This window comes from Malania oleifera, chromosome 1 (assembly GCF_029873635.1).
Source record: "Malania oleifera isolate guangnan ecotype guangnan chromosome 1, ASM2987363v1, whole genome shotgun sequence".
Lineage (NCBI taxonomy): Eukaryota > Viridiplantae > Streptophyta > Magnoliopsida > Santalales > Ximeniaceae > Malania > Malania oleifera.
In genome coordinates this window covers 113,598,905-113,620,564 of record NC_080417.1, presented here as the reverse complement: position 1 = coordinate 113,620,564, position 21,660 = coordinate 113,598,905, and the positions used below count along the sequence as shown (strand labels likewise).

General features: G+C 33.4%; 1 protein-coding gene and 1 non-coding gene across 6 annotated transcripts in view; one reads left to right on the top strand and one right to left on the bottom strand.

Annotated features, from left to right (window-relative positions):
* LOC131161693 (anaphase-promoting complex subunit 10-like) overlaps positions 1 to 2,684 on the top strand; it is a 44,829-nt gene extending 42,145 nt beyond the window's left edge. For all 5 annotated transcript variants that reach the window (XM_058117646.1, XM_058117637.1, XM_058117668.1 and 2 more), the window contains 2 exons: positions 1,969 to 2,073; positions 2,166 to 2,684. In XM_058117646.1, the coding sequence (XP_057973629.1) occupies positions 1,969 to 2,073; positions 2,166 to 2,235 (175 nt within the window). In that variant the 3' untranslated portion in view covers positions 2,236 to 2,684. The remainder of the gene's footprint in view (positions 1 to 1,968; positions 2,074 to 2,165) is intronic.
* An 18,473-nt stretch (positions 2,685 to 21,157) lies between these two features.
* LOC131147440 (small nucleolar RNA SNORD90) lies at positions 21,158 to 21,255 on the bottom strand. The gene has a single exon (XR_009134819.1). It is a non-coding gene; the product is annotated as a small nucleolar RNA SNORD90 (small nucleolar RNA).
* Between the last annotated feature and the right edge of the window lie 405 nt (positions 21,256 to 21,660).

The following is a 21,660-nucleotide window of genomic DNA, read 5'->3' as shown; positions in this document are numbered from 1 at the left end:
TAATTATTAAATTTATATTTTCATTTCAGATTAATGAACGAGGTGGTTGAAGAAATTGGAGAGGAGAATGTTGTCCAAGTGGTGACTGATAATGAAGCTACAATGAAGGCAAAAGGGAAATTATTAATACAGAAGAGACCCAATCTCAACTGGACAGCATATGCAGCTCATTGCATTAGCCTTATTCTTGAAGATATTGGTAAGAAAAGGAACGTGAAGAAGGTCTTAAAAGATGCAAGAACAATAACCTCTTTTATTTACAATCACACATTGACAATGAATTTAATGAAGAAATTCATAAATATTAGAGAGTTGTTTCGCCCTACCATCACTTATTTGCCACCAACTTTATTGCCTTGGAGACTTTTGTTAGGCATAAACAAGCATTGAGGGAAATGTTCACATCTGATGCTTGGAAAAACTTAAGTTTATGTAACTCCGACGTCCCGTGACGTTACCCGCGACCGCAATTTAGAACCATGTTTAGTGTTTGTGAAGTGTAATGAGTTTGAGGCGACAATACAACAGGTGAAAGTCCATTGATCCCATCCTTCTAAAGGATATCGATGATAATAATGAGTGGTCAATTGGTTGAATGGATGGAGATTCTAATGAGGACTAATATGTGTTTGAAGATGATTCTTTGACCAGCGGTGTTGTTGCTAGAGTTTTTGGACTAAATGAGCCCCCTATGACACTAGATCAAGAATTATTGTGAATGTCTCATCCTAATCTTCTAGAGAAAGAGCTTCTCCCAGCACTACTAGGGCTACGACATTGGAACTTATGGATAAGGATGAGATCCTAGTGGCTAGTGCAGAGGGGACTGAAGAGGAAAAGACATTGTATCTTAGTTGATAATGAGGACCATCAGATTTTAGGCTTCGGAATCTTTTATTGTGCACTCTTGTATTTGATACTGAACTATGTTGTTGACGATTTTGGACCTTTGGTTTGGCAATTTCATTTTCTTTGTAGTTTGAAGTTTGAAATCTTGTGTGCTTATGTTAAACTATGCTTGCCTTTCGTGGTATTTGGTTTTATGCATTTATGTTTCGTACTGAATATTTTGGTATTTTAAAATTCAAATATTATTGCTAATGGGTTCGTAGATCAATTATCTTTATCCATTACATAGTGCACTATGCACATAATTGTAATAAATGTGTGCCAGTGCACTATGCACATAATTGTAATAAATGTGTGCCATGCCTATGTGAGGCGTGTCTTGCGCCTAGGTTCCAAGCAACCTTTGAGCCCTCTTATGTCACTTTTTTTTTAGGAAAGATTTCTTTAAGGAGACTTTTGTAGTTCAGTACCTTAATCAGGTCTGGTTTGACAGACATAATGGATTATATAGAGCAAAAAATGACTACTGAAATTGATTCCTTGTTTGGTATTTTTAAGATTCTGATTTACCATTTTAAGAATGTCTATGACAATGATTTTAGTTGAAAGAATAGAATCAGAGGGACAATTTGTAATTTTTATGTGACTCTTCAAAACTATTATGGTGGTGTTATCTTTAGAGAGTTGTCAATTAGGTTATGAGTGGTTCAAGGAATGTCTATTCTTAAGAATAGAATAATGATAAGATATGCTAAAATTTTTATTCATCTATAACATGGAATAGACAAGAAATAATTATTTCCAAATTTTAACATGTGAATTTGTATTCTTACATTATTTCATGTTGGATGGAATAAGACAATTTTTTTGCAGGAGTGACTCTTCTATAAAATATTACATCCCTATAACATTTTTGTTGCATTTTACATGCCTAGCAGTAAGCATTATACGAACTGAAGGTAACCTTAGTTTGAGGATTTTACTTGGCTAAACTTCCATGATGAAATATTTGTTATTACTTCACACAAAAGTAAAACAGATAGACCCTTCATTTGTTGTTCTCATGTATGCAGATGTCTACTCCACTAAGCCTTTTACCTTTGCTTTTTCTTTTCGCAGGGAAACATTTGTTAACACTTTCATGTTGCAAATTGCTGTATTGTCCAACCACCTCAATGGGAGGGACACACACGTGCGCCAAATTAAAATTTATGGCCCCCAGCCGTATGTCTAACTCTTTGTATTTATCTAGCTTATTGCTTACTGGTGGCTAGTTGTCCCGAGAGTTACTCCTCCTTCTATCTGCTCTGTTGCAGGAACCCTATTCCACATCAACCATATCAGTTCACTTCGAGAGAGTTCACTATGTACTCTTTGGTGAGATGAGGACAGTGAAGACTTGTGCTGTTAAACCAGCCAGAGCCAATAGAGGGCTGTGAGATTCCGGATGGCATTCCCTATTAACTTTGTAGCTGTGATCACAATTCATACCGTAGCTAGTTATGTCGATTATCAATATAAAATTGTTTGATATTTGTCTGTTACTTTCTTCTGTGGCCCATGTCATTTGTGAGAAACGTGTGAATGTATATGTTTTTGTTTTTTTGGGTTAAGAATCCGTCTTGCTGTTTGTGGTGCATGAGAATCATAGCTTTGTGTTTAAAATTAAGAAGCAGAACAAGGCAGGGTGGGGAGGCTAGGTCCCTACATCTTTAAACTAGTGCTCATGCATCACTGACTTGAGATTTTTCTAGCCCTATATTTGGGAGAAACATATTTAGATTTGTGTGGATTTTAAAAAGATGTAATATAAAATTATGTAAGTCTTCTCTAAATTTATCCAAACTTGAATTCAGGATTCGAAATCAATTCTTCTAAGCACTTGGTAAATTCTAGTTGTAAAAGCACTTGTATTATTCTTTTTACTATTACTTGTGAAAGAGCAACTGCTACCTTTATATTCTTTTATATGATATTAAGTAATCATTACATAGGTACAAAGGTTACAGTATGAAATCCATCTTCATTGTTCAGCGTCGGCGGTAAGATTTAAATGCAAATTAAGCCCTTTTGTACATCGATTTTTGTCGATAACTAGTATGAAGTAAACTTACATAGTACAAAATATAAAAATTAATGCAAAAAATTGTCTACTTTTTAATTTTTGCTTTAGATAACATTTAAGATAAGAAAAGCCCACAAGTATAACTAAATTTCAACCAATGACAGCTAGTGTGCGCCTCCGAGCACATGGTCGGGTGGTAAGGGTGAGTCTTAAAACATGTTGGTAATCCCCAGTGGTTTAAGTTTGATTCTTGCTGCTTTGTTGTACATTTATGATTTACCTTTTACGTGTTGGCTGTTCGCATAAGCAACAGATTAATTTGGATAAAAAGTGTTTGAAATATTATTGTTAATTCAAAAATAACAGGTAGTGTGCTAATAGTAAATCATGACTAAGCTATGGTGTAAATGTTGAAATCACTTTTGAGTTAATCAAAAGTGAGTTGCAAATGCATAATTTTGGATTTATTACCTGTCACAATCAAGAATTTATATGAAATGATGGATATAGCCGGTTTCAACGTATATTGATAATTTGTATTTATAAATTATTACAACTTCATGTCTCATACTAATGAGACAAGACATGCATGCAAAGGGCCACAATTGCTTGCAAGGGCTACCATAATATATATATATATATATATATATATGTATATATATATATATATATATATAATGGGCCTCATCAACTGTCCTTTGGTCAGTTTCACAAGTTTAAAGGTATGAATTTGAGAATTTAAATATAAATTTGAATGAATTTGATAAATCTCAATACAATTTTATATTATATTTTATCTAAATTCAATACAAATCTAAATTTAAAATCTATCAAAACATATGTAAATATTTTTTAACGAAATATATATTTTTTAAAATGTAAGATTTTTCATAGTTATAAATTATAAAATTAATAAATTTTATTTTCACAAATAATCAAAAAGCCACATTAAAAGCTTCATTCGTTTTATTAAATGGTATAAAATTAAAAGTATAAGTATAAACATTTTATTAAAATGTTTAACATAAAAAAGTTATGATATGCCAAAAGTTAAATTTATTGCATTGGTAGTCAAAGTTGTGTGTTGAATTTTATGTGAACAACGTGAGATCGACATCAAATCTATAAGATATTAAAAATTGACAAATCATTACCATTACAAATCAAATCTTCAACTTATAAAAAAAATAAAAATTTTTTTTTTGACGTTTATGCATGTGGGCCCACGTGGGAATTTAAGAGGTGAGAAATGGGAATTAGCTGGATGGTATTCAAATTTAAGGAAAATTACAATAAACCTGATAGAGGATAAGGTGTTTGTGATTTATTTGGACCGCCAAATTAATTCTCTTTTATTTTTTAAAATTTATGACTAATTTTTTTTATAACAAAAGGTGTTGAATAAGATTAAAATAATCACAAAAAATATATATAAATTTTAAAAATTAATTAATGGAATTAAAATACATACAGATTTTAATATTTAATTAATCCCTAATCATCTTCAAGTGCGTGCTTATCATTTTAGTTCGTATCACTAACAACTATTTAATTTTTCATATTCCATTAACAAGTTTTTATAGATTTGATAGATTATTTTACCATGCCGACAAGCTTGTAGGTAAATATATAAAGCATTGATTTTGAGGGATTAAGCCTTAAAATTTATATAAATTTTAATTAAAATAATTAATATTATAACTTAATTGATTGATTGTGCAAATATTTTAGTTCTTGTAGCTCATTTTGTGAATAAAAATTAATGAAATTATAGTTTTGTATAGTTTTGAAGTACCCAGGAAGCTCTAGCCCTAGCAATAAAATCACAAAGGACCGCCTTTTTGATATTTAGAAAATATTGAGGAAAGAAAGAATATTTGGGCATTAAGAAAAGTGAAAAATATAACAAAATTAGTGAACATGAAATAATTTTAGACATTATTAACATTTGATTTTTTAATTTTTAATTATATTAGAACAAATCTTCATTTTTAATGATATTTTCTATATAAAAAAATATAATAAAAATGAATTTCCTTCTTAATTCTCTTTCCTTTCCTTTTTCTCGACCCTTGACTATTTTGATTCCAAACCCTATCATTGGGGAATTTTGATTTTTTTCAAATGTTAAAAATAAATAAATAAAATCCCACTGATAGAATGAAGAATGAAATCATAAGTTAGTACCTAAACTATTAAGCAAAATCTATTTTAATATCTATATTTTTAATTAGTACAATTAAGAACTTGTAAATATCGATTGCTTACAATTATTTTTGTCACCCTAATTAAATCTATCGATATTATAAGTAAATTTCCCTTAAATATATAGAACGTGAAATTGGAAAACAAATTTCATTAGCATTACTTGTTAGAGCCTTATTAAAACAAATTTCAAAAAATTTTATTCGTGAAATTATCACGATTTCGAGTGCATTAGCATTAGATAATTCAAAAATTACACACACACACACACACACACACATATATATATATATATATATATATATATATACTAATAATACGTAGGCTCCAAATGGATCGAATAATCCATAAAATAAAAAATAAATTAACAATGATGCAAAATATTTTAATTTTTATTTGGTGAATCAAAGTTTACTCAAATAATTAAAGCCCAAGTCTACTTTAAGATTTGAATTACAATTCAAAATGGCCATTGGCTAGAGCAATCAATCCTATGACTTTGCCAATTTTATTTACTTTGAATTTGCTAACAATGACTAAACTCTATTTCAAGAGGTACAAGATTATTACAAATATTAAATAACTGAACTTTCACTTAATTAAATGTAGATAGGAATGGTAAACCTCTTGACTACCATTAAATAATAAAATATATAATCATCACATGAATCACATTATTTATCTAATTATAAAATATTTCAAAGAGCATAATAATTTATTTTTTCAAGGGTAAAATATTGTGGGGATAATAATTAAATTATTCATATTAATAAAATATTTTATTATAATAAAAGTTGATGAAATCTTGGGTCTGACAAATTATAAAACATATATTTTGTAAATAAAATGTGTTTTAATTTGTTGACTTTTTGAGTCCGATCTCTGTTTTAATGTGTGTGCCTAGTGTTTTGAATAGGTTTACAATTCAAAATGCACACACAAAAGAGGAAGATGGGAGCTAGAAAAGACTTAAAACTCATATCATACTGGCGTATTCCATGAAGAGAAGAGTAAAAAGAAGAAGACATGTTTTGAATTTTATTGCATTTAATTTTTATCTTTAGTATGTAAATGCATGCATCTCCATGATATGAATTGAATGCTCAGATGACTATAGACTGACCTTAGGGTACCTACACTTCATACAAAACCTTTTCATAAAAAGATAAATCTTACAAAAGGTTTTAATATAACTTTAGGGTCAAATTAGGGCTTGGGTTGACTGACATTAGATTTTTGAGCTTAGTTTAAAAATCTGATCGACTAAACCCCTCTAGTTATAATTAGCTCAATCGGCCGAACACACCGTAGGCCGAAATTCAAATGTTTGACTAAGCCTTGATCGACTGACCTTTGGCGTTATAAATGCCTTGGTCGACCAACCAAGTAAGAAGTCAAATCTTTGACTTGGCTCGGGTGACTGACCCATATTTGAACTAATCTTCTACGGTCGATCGAACCTAAAAGCTGACTTTTTCTACTTACCTCGGTCGATCGAATTATCAGTTCAAAATACCCTCAGTCAATCGAACATACCATCTCAACAAACCTAACCCCTCACTGGGCGAGTGAAAGCACGAAGCCTTAGGAAATTGCCTGGCTTAGCCGACCGGCCATTAGCCACGGTCGACCAATTTAGAAAGTTGCCTCTAGGCCATTGTGAGTGTTCAGGCGACCGAACCTCTCGGGTCGCCAATTTTTTACCACGTTCAACTAAGGTTAATTTTAATTAAAAATCATTAATATTTTTCCAAAATGACCTTTGTGTCTCCAACGTCCACTTTTTCAGAAAAAACTATAAATACTCATTTCATTTGTTTAATTAGTAACTTTGATTAGTTTTAAAATTCTCTCAAATATTTTGTAATCAAAGTTTCCCCATTTCAATTTCTATGTCAAAAATCTTTTTAGGGTTTTGAACTCTCTCATACTCTCTTTCAATCTTTCTTTTGAAAAATCTTTTTAGAAGAGAGTATTTTATTTTTGGCATTTAGTTTGTATCCATAGCATATACTCTCACTCAAGCTTTTATTTTAAAATCATTTAGAGAGTATACTTAGAGGTTCTCTCATATTTTCTTTGATAAATATTCTTGTGAAGATATTGTTTGTGGCATTGTGAATCTTTGTACAATTTTTGTCAATAAGCACAAGTGAGCTAATGAATCTTTGCACAACTCATTGCAAAGATTATTAAGCTCACTTGTGCTTATTGACAAAATTCTTTTTGAGCTAAAAACCCTAGGTGAAATCCTATATCCTTTATTGAAAAATATTTTGTTTGAAAAAAATCTTGTTAGAGTTTAAATCTTTATGTGCTGATCATATACATCTTTTTCAAAGATTGAAAATATTATTTTGAGTAAAACACCCTTACTCCCTGAGCATATTTCATATCATTAGAGAGTGCATTTTGAGTTTAAACGTGTACATCTTTGTTTATATTTAGAAACATTTTATTATATACAAAAATGTTTTTATTGTATTGATTGAGTTTAGCCTGAAATTGAATTGGGGAGTTTCAGTCCTGTAAGTGAGATCAGTTTAGTTCAGACCAGAAATTGAATTGGGGTGTCTCCGCTCCGTAAGAGATACTAGTTGGGCTCAGTCTGGTAATTGAGCTGAGGTTTACCTCGCCCCGTAAGGAGGGTTGTCTCTATCTCATTTACTTTTTGCAATTTAATATCCATATATATATGCTTGTTTATTTACTATTACAAGTATTTGCATGCACACATTTGAGTTAAATGAGATATGCCGCACGTGTATGTTTGAACGTATAGTTTCATCATTTTTCATACACGCTATTACACTGAATGAGATATGAACTTTGGTGAATCGTTATAAATGTTTAAATTAGCCAAAATATTTTGAGAATCCAATTCACCATCCCTCTTGGGATCACACCAATTCAAACACAATTTTTAAAAATACGTAAGCATTATAAGTGGGCATCAATAGCATAATTACCTACATCATTAACAAACATAATACATAAAAATTTATTGGTTGTTTAATTATAGAAATAGTATTTACTTTTTATTTTTCAAAAAATTGGAAAAATATAAATTATTTTTCAGTTTTAAACATTTATGTAAAAAAATTTGGCACAGTTTGCTTGTAAAAAATAATTTTACTCTTTATTTTTAATTTTTCAAATAATTATAAAAATATTACCTTATTTTAAAGTTTTTGTTTTAAAAAAATTACTTTAAAAAGTTGAAAATTATCTTTTTATTGATTTCTAGATTTTTAATTTCTTATGTAAATTTTTGGAAAAGTTCAAAAACAAAATTGAATTTTGTAATTATTTGGAAATCTTGGGTTCAAAAAGTAAAAAAAAGAAGCTAGCATTCTTGTATTTTTAAAAAGTTTAAAAATAAAAAAAAATTATTTTCACAATTAATACACATTTTCCCAATCACGAAACAATAAAGTGAAATTTTTTAAGAAAAAAATAATTTAATAATATTTATTTTCTAGCTATAATTTATATATTGTTATAAAATAAATTAATTTTACTTGAACACAACGTGCCAGTGCCACCCTTATAATTCCAACTAAATTTTAATAATTAAAAGTTGTTAATTTTCGCTTTCAACATAAATAAATTTTAAAAAGCAGGTCGAAAGTCTTCAACGATAGAAAATGATTGGGATCAGATCGGACGGCTGACATCTGACAGGCTGGGTGTGGGGGCCACTGCGTAGGGTGTGGCAACCTCGATAGGCGATTATCGCCCGCACGTTATGACAGCTCAGGGGCCGCTGGTGAGACACGTCAGCGGTTGGCAGAACGTGAGACCAATCATGTTGGATGTCGTGCCACGTCAGCGAGAGGGACGTGATCACCACCTGTACCATCCCTCCCTACAGCTTGGCTGCACGTTCTCCAACAGTACCCTTCGCCCTGCTTTCAATCATTGATCTGTTCTTTAGTTGACGACAATACCCTCGTTGTCTTTGACCGTAATACCCTCTCGGCTGGCTACTTCCGTGGACATGGATGCGCCGGGTAGTACAAGAGAGAGGATGGACCATTTTACTTTAACCTCGTATAAGGGTAGTGTTTAACTTAGAGAAACGTACTAAATAATCGACTAAATTAATAATTAAATTAACAATCAAATCGATAATGTTGGCATGATATAATCATATATTTAGTAAATTAGAGTAAAAAATAATTGAATAATCATTTTAGGTAAAAATTAGTAATATTTTTTTAAAAAAAGTATTGCTAAAGCTTATTAATATAAAATATACAACAAAAGGCAAGTTGACAGGATAGTTGGTCCCAAGTTCAAGTATTTGTAATTCGCTAATCCTATATTTGGAGAGGTTTTGAATTTTGTATTGAATTTGGATAAGATATAATATAAAATTATATAGAAGTTTTTTCAAATTCTCATCCATATCAGTCTATGTACAGAGATATTGTACAAATATATAGAGAGATTAGCAACCCTATTCTTGGTTATACAGATTTTAGGGATGCATTCATGATATACTTATGATACAGATTTTAGGAATCATAATCATGGTTGTCCCTTGATGGAAAGGATTTTCAATTATGACTATTCCTATAATCTCTCTAATTTGTCTTTTAATTGACAACTCACCCTAATACTCCCCCTCAAGTGGAGGCATCCAACTCTTCAATGCACAACTCATCTAGTGAGTTGTAGAAATCCTTGCTTGATACAACCTTTGTAAGAATATCTACCAGTTGGTCTTTGGACTTCACAAATAGAAGCGGAATTATTTCAAATTCAAGATTTTCTTTGATAAAGTGTCTGTCAACCTCCACATTTTTTGTACAATTATGTTGGATAGAATTGTGACCAATGGCAATAACTACCTTGTTATTGCAAAAGATGTTCATCTCGGAGGTAGGAGCAAATTAACCAAATTTCAGTCAGAAGTCTTTTGAGCCACAGGAGTTCACAAAGTCCCTTAGCCATTCCACAAAATTCTGTTTCGGCACTTGATAATGCCACCACCTTTTGCTTCTTACTTCTCAATGTAACAAGATTCCCCTCAACAAACATGAAGTGACCTGAGGTGGATCTTCTATTTGCGGCGTTCCCCGCCCAATCTATGTCTGTATAACCATTAACTCTGAGATGGTTATTTTTCGAAAACATAAGCCCTTTTCCCGAAAATGATTTTAAGTATCGTAAAATCCAGATCATTGCTTCCATATGATCCTTGCTAGGTTGGTGCATGAATTGACTTACCATACTTATTGCGTAAACAATATGTGGATGAGTATGTGAGAGGAAAATAAGTTTATCAACTAATCTCTAGTACCTTCTTTTGTCCTTTGGTATTTGACTTGGATATTCACCGAGCTTGTGGTTCTGAATGATTTGAGTGTTTGCTGGTTTACAATCCAACATTTCAACCTCAGTTAGCAAATCTAATACATATTTTCGCTAGGAAAAAAAAATATACCTTGCCTTGATCTAGCAAACTCTATTTCCATGAAATATTTAAGTCCTCCTAGATTTTTAATATCGAACTCAGTCACCAGTTGTTTCTAAAGCTTAGCGATTTCCTCTGTATCATCCCTTGTGACAATCATATCATTGACATATACAATTAAAGTTGTTCCCTTGACCTGTTGGTGCTTTAGAAATAATGTACGATCTGCATTACTTTGGAGGAAGCCATACTTATACATTGTCAGACTAAATTGCCCTAACCATGCTCTAGGTGATTGTTTTAGTCCATACAGTGCTCGCTACAATTTACACAATTTTTTAGCTTTTGAAGATGCTGTGTATCCTGGAGGAATATCCATGTAGACTTCCTCTTCAAGATCACCATGGAGAAATGCGTTCTTTACATCAAATTGATGCAGTGGCCAATCCAAGTTGACTATAACAAGACCTTGACTATATTTAACTTGGCTACTGATGAATATGTTTCTTGATAATCTAGGAAATATGTGTCACACCTCAAACCCGACAATGGGCCGTAAGGGTGATTTAGTAACCTAACTTGTCTCTATATCATTCAAACACACATGATATTATATAATGTAAGGGTCCGACCCCGTGGGGTTCCCGTATACCCTAATCACATTCACCAACACAGTTTACGCAGTGGAAAATAGTCAAACTATAATAACATGACGTACCATACCAGGGTCTATACAAACCCAACATCTACGTTCCATAATACAAAACAAACCCCCGGGTGTCTACAAAACCAAGAACGACAACCCGACCATAATCCAGTACTTACGCTAGTACTAAACGCAGCTAGACCGACAACCACGCTCCCAACACTAGGATGCTAGTTCCGGCTACTCGAGGGACCTGAAAACATGTACGTACGATAGGGGTGAGACACCTCTTAGTAATGAAGAATCAGGTTATATCGTTGTGTGACATATGGGTGTTATTTTAACATAAAACATAACACAATTCCAGTATTTTCTCAATGCGGTTACAATATAATCACAATATAGTTTTAGTATATCTCACAAACACATGATCCATATCCAGTGTCATCACACTCTTCGACAGTGAAGCAGGTCCGCATTACACGGCGTCCCTGACATATGGCGCAGCCTAGGCTCCTATGGATTGTCGGTACAAATCTGGTGAACCCACACCCTTCGGTGATCAACTAATATAGAAAATGATATTTCACACCTTCCTCCTACGGTATTATACTGACTCGTCTCCACATCTAAGCCTTCAAGTATAAGTTGGCGCGCTTCAATTATCATCAACGTTTGGCCTTATTTCGACTCGACATTTTCACAAAGCCTAGAACATTTTGGGAACTCACGTCTATATAACTCATTTCAACAAATCATAGCCTACGGTACACAACCGGTTTGGATTTTCACAAACCTGAAACATTTTCAATAAAATAGTTCATTCGTCACTTATTTGGTAAATACATAATTACGATTTCAAGAATACAGTTTAAAAATAGGTCAAGGTGCGGCCATCCCCATACAATATACCCAAAAATATATAAATACGGTTTTCCTACAAAACCAGAGATGTAACCCAACCCCCTTTTTCCCAAAACTGTAACTCGAAAACTCCGTCATTTTACTCGTCAGATTTCCCCAAATAAGTAGCCAAATCATACATATAATCGTAAACAACAGTTTCAATGATTCCGATTTTAAAAATAACTGATATAAACAAAAAACCCTTACCTTAACCCAAAATCAAAACACAAACTCTACGACTCCTAAACAGCGAATTGAGTTTCCAAAACCTATAAATCACAGTACAATACATACTTACAATTTCATTCTCCATAGAACTACCGAAACAAAAATGAAAATCGAGCCTTACCTTGATTTTGGGTCAAAACCCAAAAATCCTCGAAACGAAGATTCGTTCCACAAATCACGAAGAGAATCCTTCCCTGATCCTTGTAGTAACGTCGGATCGTCAATTCTAACAATGAACGGTGAAGAAATCTAAAGAGAAAGAGAGAGTGTTCACGCTGGTTCTAGAGAGAGAAGGAGAGAGTTTTGGCTTTCTTAGCCAAAAAGCAATGAAATAGGATATTTGTAGCACCTTTGACTCGACCAACCTCGCCGACAAGGTTGCGTCTTGATCGACAAGTAAACAAGGCAAATTCGTTGACGTAACGGTGACCTCATCGACGAGCCTAAGATTTCTGATTTTCCCAAAACCTCTTGGCTTCTCCTCATTAACGAGCCTTTGCATTTCATCGCCGAACAAAAAAATGGCCTTTGTTGACGAACTCTGACTTCGTTGACGAAGCCTGCTCAATTTACTGTTTTACCCTTTTCTTATTTATTATTCCCTATCTCACGGGTCGAGTTCTTACAATATGTCTTAGTGTATCCCTTTGCTACCAATCTCGCCTTGTATCATTCTACAGATACATCTGCCTTGTATTTGATAGAGAAGACCCAAGCTTGCACCCTACTATTTTATTTCCTTTGGGCAGTGGAACCAAGGTCGATCCATATTTGATTCTTTAGTAAAGCCCCCATTTCCCCCTATATTGCCCAAGTCCACTTGGGATCCGCTAAGGCTTCCTGAACTGTAGTGGGAATATGACATGTGGAAAGCTCATGTGCGAATGTCTAGAGAGGTTTAGGTGGCTTTTTGGTGGAGACATAGTTGGCAATTGATGGAAGGGATTTTGCAATTATAACTATTCCTATAATCTCTTTGATTTATCTCTTAATTGACAACTCACGCCAACAAGTTTGTCCAAATCCACCTAACTTCAAATCCAAATTTTAAAATCCATGCTTCCAAACGTAATATAACTTTCACACTTCTTTTATTTATTTATTTTTAATGATGAGGTGTTGGTCTAACGCATACTTGATAGGTTATTTAGGTTAATTTTGGGTCAAGCCACAACTGGCTTTGGGGGTTGATAGGATGTCTGATCCAGGTCACCAATCTCGGTTGAATCTGATTGGACTGGTTGGTTCGATGGGTTGGTTTGATTTTAAAAATTATGTATATAACTATTTTAAAAATTTTAAAATTATTTGTATCATCTATAAAAATATATTACTTGACTAAAATAACTTTGAAATATCAATATTATATTTGTTAGCCTTGGGGGCTACATAATCATAATTAATATGTTTTGATGATATTAATCTATTTGTGGTTCCTAGTGTTTTTCATCTTTGCAGATCATGTTTAGTACAGGTTCCAGTGACAAATACATGAATTACAGGATCGAAGGCAAAGATTGGATTGAGTTGACGTTCAAATAGGAAGATCAAATGGACACGTACTCAGAAGAACCCAAGCACGGCCAAAGGAAGCTTAAATGTAGTCTTATATGTATTCGGGGAGTGTTTGAGGTAGTCTGTTTTGTAACTCTTGCGGTTTTGTTTTATGCATAATTTTTGAGCAAGAGTTAAGCAAAATGCATGCATACTAGGACACATGAGTTTATAGGATTTCACAAAGTCACAAACTCAACACACATAATTTTCAAAATTAAATTAAAGAGTTTGTCAAAAGAATCCTAAACTCAAAGTTGTTTTCCAAAGGGACAAGTTTTAAAACATCTTAGTGTTTTGAACATCTTCATACTTAATCCCGATTTTATCAAAACGAGTCTTATGTCCTAAAGATTCAAATAAAGTCAAGTATATTTTCATTAAAGGCCATACCAAGTTTATAAGATATCAAAATGGTATTTCAAATGTGTTTTATACTCAAAGGGAACTCATTTGGACAAGTATTCATCTTTATTAGAATTAATATCTTTAACATACTTTTGTCCGATAATGTTTCAAGTCATTAAAAGGCTAATTGGCAAGGAAAAATAAGGGACTCGTTGACTAGTGGGTAGCACTTGTTGACTAGAAAATCCAATAGCTTTCTAGTTTTGCAGCCAGGTGACTAGTCGACTAGTACAGGGCACTAGTCGACTAATGGGTGGGACTAGTCGACTAGTGAGCAGGATTAGTCGACTAGTGGCCTCGTGAACAATGCACCAATGGTCCAATAATGGCTAGCTCGAGTTTTTGGCTATAAATACAAGTCCTTAGACTTTTTTAACTTGGTTTTTGTTCATTATGACAAGCATATAGTGAAAAATATCTTTCAATCCAAAACCTAAGCACTTTGCATCTTAGTTCTTCATTTCAAGTGCTCAATTCTCTCTTGTTCATTTACCTTGTGTGAATCATTACTTGATAGATTAAGTGTGAGGTTTGTTTTGTATTTGCAAACTGCTCATTTAAGGAGCATCATCTTGTAAAGCATTTTCTTGTAAGGTTTTTTTGTAAACCAAATTTGGTGACGGTTCTTGGTGAATCGATTAGCAAGGTATCTTGGTGATCCTTGTGGCTTTTGGTGAGCGGGCAGAGATTTGTTCCCGAGTGTAGGGTTTGGTACTCGAGTTGTAAGGCTTGATCCACTGATGAAGAAGTGTTATAGTGGATTGTGCAATCCTTGGCTTGGTGCTAAGGCGTGGATGTAGGCTGGGTGTCAAACCACGTTAACTACCAGTGTTAAGATTTTCTCTCCCTACTCTTTATTTTATTTGTCTTGTGCATGATTTATATTTTGTATATTGTGATTTAATTGCTTGAATCTTGTCAAGAGTTTTATTTTGTAGAGAAAATCAAAATACGCAAAAAGAGTCCATTCACCCCCCCTCTGACTCTATATTGTCACGACCTGCTCATTTTTCCATATATATATATATATATATATGTTTTTTTTTTATATAATAATATCAACATCAAACACCACAACTCAGCAGGTCACCATCCACCTGGACCCGTGGGTACCAGGGATATAAAAAAACATATCGTAGAAGCCTACGCAGTAGAAAGTATAAAATCATATACATCTCATCATAATGTGCATAATGCATACTAGAGTACTACAAACACTATCTCTTAGTATATACATCCCAAAAATAAATCTAACGACAATTCCCACAAAAATCCTAACTGTCTCTACCAAAAACTTACCCTTCCAAAGAGGGCAAACACTGCTCCAGATTAGCGCCCTTTTCCCGCTCTCCTATTAGGGGCTCCTAAAAAATGTATAAGATTTAGGAATGAGACACCTCTCAGTAAGGGAAATAAACTAACGTGTGGCAACATGAGTATTCAGTGTTCTACATATACCATACATAACATATTCAATACTGTTTATCAAATTTGGGAAAATATATGTATATCAAAACATGGCAGAACATACTGCATGTTCATAAACATTCCTCATCTCATACCATGATAATAATAATAATATAAAAATCATCCTGGTAGGTTAGCTAGCTGTTGTTATGTAATAGCCCCACATGACTAGGTTGTGTGGCCCAAAGGCGGGACCTGACAATGGTTGGCTAACCACTGTCAAGTTGATAGTTTAGTCTGTAGGTTCGATGGGTCTACCCAGATTGGTCCGTACAACAAGGGCGATAACAGCACACTCCTCAAACATAACCACATCGACCATTCAATCTCACACCACTCCGTACAATGGCGTTTACACAGATAACATGATCACGAGGACCATGGACACATAGCAACGGTACCGTGCAAGTGCTAGCCTAAACCAAACCAACCAGGTTCTGATACCATATACATATACTAAAACCGTGATACATAAATATCTCATTTCATTTATTTTCACATTAATCATATCATTTCACATATATACATGTATCATAAAAATCATCGGCCCATACGCCGGTATTTCACATAGCACAGCTCGTACGCTGGCAAACAGTAATCACATAGCATGGCCCGTACGCCAGCAAATCACATCTCATAGCACAGCCCGTACGTCGGCACTCACAGTCGCATAGCACGGCCCATACGCCGGCAAATCACATAGCACGGCCCATACGCCGACAAATCACATCCATATATATATATATAAACATCTCGGTCCGTACGCTGGTTTTCCATCGTAAAAATACATCTCATCCACATTCCTAGAAAACAGCATTTCACAACATTTTTACTCATGTCACATAGTAGATTTTCCACATATTCAACATACGATCATTTTCACAGTATTTTGCAAATATAAGACATATATATATATATAAGCATTTTCCAAAACAGTACTAGCTTAGTTTATCCCCTTACTTGATTCCTGGAAAGCCCCTAATAAAACTATCTCGCACCCGCAGGGTCCCTAACTCAACACCTTGAAAATGAAAAATTTTAGAATTAAAGTTCAGTATTTCTAAGCGTACGACATTTTCTTCAACTGTCAAAAACCCACATATTGAGTAGAAATTTTTCACCCAAAAGCATTCAAGTTTAACACCTGAGGGGTTTCCTGACCAATACTCCAAAATTGAAAACCCCCAGTATTAAACTTTAGTATTTTCATGCGCATGACATTTCTTATAACTAGCGCAAGACCAAATATGACTTAAAAAGCCTTACCTCAACTTTGGGATGATTTCCAACTAGCTTTCTCCCATGATCCACTCCAGCAGATTTGGAGAGAACTCCGCCAGGAGCATCATGGTGACTTCGGATCGTCAATCTGACGACTGGTGGGGCCAAAAAAGTAGAGAGAAGGGGGAGAGAGTTGTAGAGAGAGAGAGGAGAGAGAGAGAGGTTTCGTAAAAAAATGATATTTCTCCCGAATTTTTCATTCTTATAAAACAGGATTTCATAGACGAGCCCAACCTTCGTCGACGAGTCCTTCAAAAATTTCGTCGATGAGACCCTGTGTTTGTCGACGAAATTATCTCGGTATTTTCTCATCGACGAAGCCCTGTTGACTCCCTTTCCTTTAGTCCTTCCAAAGTTCAATGTCGCGTTCGTCGATGAAGTTGACGGCTTCCTTCTGTTTCCGGTTTCCATATCCCTTTTCTTTCATTATTTAATTACCATTTTATTCGGGTCGTTACATATATGCTCCGGGGTTAGGACAATTAACAATTGCTCATTTCAAAGGGAGACTATATCTTCAAAAATGAAGAAGGGGAACCAAAAGAGGAGCCATCAAAAGAGGAGCTATCATTAAGTGAAAAGAGGTTAGTAGAAATGAATTTTAAAGCAAAACATTTTATTTATTATGCTTTAAATGATGTTGAATATAGTCATGTCTGTGGATGTGAAACCGCAAAAGAAATGTGGGATTTGCTTCAAAGCACCCATGAAGAGCCTAGGAAATAAAATGAACTCACCCTTGATTCATCTAGCAATACTCACCAAGACACTTTATGAGAAGCGCATTTTTGCTTCGTAGCCAATGAACTAGAAGAAAGTAGTTTAGATGATGATGAATATATTCCTTCGTATGAAGTAGCAGTAAACAATTGCGCAAAACTATTTGAAGAACTACTCATGGTAAAAAAGAAGAGCAAATATTTTGAGAAAGAGCTTGCTTTGATTAAACAAGGGAATCCTCATTAAGGGAAGAAAATGATTTTCTTAAAAGGGAAAATGAGGAGCTTTGTGAAAATTCTCAAAAAGAGCATGGGATTTTAGAAGAAAAAATCAAAAGTTTGGAGGAAAAATTGTCAAAATATAAAGGAAATGAACCTTATCTTTGTTCCTTCTTGAAAGATGGAAAATGCCTCACTTAAAAGGAAAAATGAGGAGCTTAGTGAAAAAACTCAAAAAGACCATCAAATTTTTCAAGAAGAAGTAGGAAATCTGAAAAATCAAATTACAATCTTGAAAAAGAAAAATGAAGGTCATGATAAAAACATAAGAGGACAAGAAAGCTCAAATAAATCTTTAGAAGCTAAGAAAAATATTGTTTCCAAAAAGATTGTTAAATCTTTTTATAAATCTCATGGTTATGCCTCATCTAGCAAAAATAGTGCAAATAAATCAAAACCTTTGCACACAAATAAAACTTATTTATATTGTGAAAGAAAGGGTCATATACGATATTTTTGCCCTTATAAAGGAGATAAAGGCAAACAAAGGAAACTTGAGTGGGTAGTGAAGAAAAACCCTTGGCACCCAATGAAGAATAGGTACCTAAAGGAAACATATGAACTTTTGCTTCCATAGAACCTAGGATTAGGAAATAGGAGTTAGGCAGATTTAACTACGCCTAGGTAAAAATAAAAGGGAATATGATGTGCTTAAAGGCAAAAATCCCAAATTATGCATCTTAAATTGTTTAATTACTTTGTTGGGAAATTTTAGAAGTTCATGCCAATGTTGATGAAGTTCAAAATTAGACCAATACGATGCTTTAATTATATATTTCCTTATTTGATTGGCTTATGTCTTTTTGAAATATTGACTTTTGTTTATGGGAGGAAAATGCATGTTCTCCAAGTTATGAAAACTTCTATGGCAAAATTTGTTTTGAGAATATATGATTTTGATTGGATACATAGTAAGCTTTTTAAAGCATAACACAACCTATCCCATACATGAATATGAATTTGGCATATACTTACCTCACTACCATGGAAACTGATCTTAAAGAAGATAAAATATTTTCTAAATGAATATCACATCTCTTTTTGATGATGATCAAAGGGGGAGAAGTTTTATGGTGTTATGCACGGGGGAGAAATGTATGTGGGGTAGAATGCATGTGGTAATATGAAAATAATATGAAAGTTCTATTTACTTATTGTCTTATCCTAAATGAATTTTCTATTTTATGGTGAGCATGTTTAAAACTCTAATAGATATGAAAAATATAGTTAAATATTTTTTATACCTTATATGCATAAAGTAAGGGGGAGCAAATTGTAGATATGCATATAGTACTAAGGGGGAGCATATTTTAGTCTCATTCTAAAATATGCATAAATTATGGGGGAGCTTTAAATTATACCCTATAGAGAACACCAATGGTTTGCCATCATCAAAAAGGGGGAGAGAGTATTAGCCTTGGTGGCTATATGAGCTTAATTGTCTTATTTTGATGATAACAACCCATTAGTAGTTTTAGGTGGACTAATCTTTACATGTTAAGCTTTAGTAAGTATAAACACGAATGCAAAAAATTAAGTAAAATAGTAATAGGTTAGACATCATCAAAAAGGGGGCGATTGTCAGCCTTGGGAGCTACATAATCTTAATTAATATGTTTTGATGATATTAATCTATTTGTGGTTCCTAGTGTTTTTCATCTTTGCAGATCATGTTTAGTACATGTTCCAGTGACAAACACATGAAATACTGAATCGAAGGCAAAGATCGGACCGAGTTGACGTTTGAATAGGAAGATCAAATGGACACGTACTCAGAAGAACTGAAGCATGACCAAAGGAAGCTTAAATGTAGTCTTTTATGTATTTGGGGAGTGTTAGAGATAGTCTAATCCCTCAAATGAATAAAAATGTCAACTACGCCATACCAACTCCAGCAACAAGAAGAAAAAAACGAAGAAGAACAATTACCACTCTAAAAAGCCCTAACTGTCCAGAACGACAAAATCCCGCCCTTGTAGAACTCAGGGAGATTGAACAAATCAACAAAGCTGGCGGAACAGCATCTGTGGAAGCAAAAATTTCTGTAGGGGAGGAGGGATTCAAGGGTTCGGGTTTAGGGTTTAGAAGCGGAGATGGATTGTTGCAGGGAGAGACGGAGCGAGATTAATGGAGGTTGAAGTTGTTACCCAAAGCAAGAATGAGGGTTTGCGAGACGAATGGGGGAAAGGAGGATTGGGGGAAAGGAGTCAAGGAAGTTTTTATATTTTTTTTAATAAAACAACTATTAGTGACGATTTTCATGAACCATCACTAATACTATATTATTAGCGACGAATATCCCACCTGTCACTAATACTACAGTATTAGCGATGAAAACACCAACCATCACTTCTAATGGTTATATAAATTATTATTTTATTTTTTAAACAAAAACACTATTAGTTACGATTTTCACGCTCCGTTATTAATACCTCATTATTAGCGACAAATAACCCAACCGTCACTAATAATTGTCAAATAAATTATTTCTTTATTTTTTAAATAAAACAACTACTAGTGACAATTTTCACGAACCGTCACTAATACTTTATTATTAGCGATGAATACCCCAATCGTCACTAATAATAGTTAAATAAATTAGTTTTTTATTTTTAAATAAAAGCATTATTAGTGACAATTTTCACGCTCCGTCACTAATACCTCATTATTAGCGAAAAATGTCACTAATAATAGTTAAACAAATTATTTCTTTATTTTTTTTTTTAATAAAAACACTATTAGTGACGCTTTTTATGAACCATCATTATTAATAGACTAGTAGCGACGAATATTCAAATCGTCACTAATATTGTTAAATAAATTATTTTTATATATTTTAAATAAAATAACTATTAGTGACGATTTTCACGAACCGTCACTAATACTATATTACTAGCGACGAATTTCCGAACCGTCACTAATATAGTTGACTTTTTCTACTAGTACAATGCTATTAGTGACATTTAATAAACCGTTCCTAATAAGTGCCTTTTAGTAACGCAATAAAACCGTCACTAATACCCCAATAATCGTCACTAATATTTTTTCGGGGTAGTTTTCACACGAAAAGTAGTTTCACGCAATGGTTTGATCGGGAAAATTGGTTTTTAGTGACAGAGATATTAGTGATGGTTTGAAATTCGTCACTAAAAGTGCAGTATTAGTGACGATTTTGATATTCGTCACTAATACTGCACTTTTAGTGACGAATTTCAAATCGTTAGTAATACCTCCGTCACTAAAAACCAGTTTTCTTGTAGTGTCTGAGCAAGTTGAGAAAAATGTATGCATACAAGGATACATGAGTTTATAAGATTTCACAAAGTCACAAACTTAGTATACATAATTTTCAAAATTAAATTAAAGAGTTTATCAAAAGAATCCTAAACTCAAAGTTATTTTCCAAAGGGACAAGTTTTCAAACATCTTAGTATTTTGAACATCATCATACTTAGTCTTAGTTTTATCAAAACGAGTCTTATGTCCTAAAGATTCAAAGAAAGTCAAGTATATTTTCAATAAAGGACATACCAAGTTGATAAGATATCAAAATGGTCTTTCAAATGTGTTTTATTTATCAAGATATCTTATACTCAAAGGAAAACTCATTTGGATAAGTGTTAATCTTTAT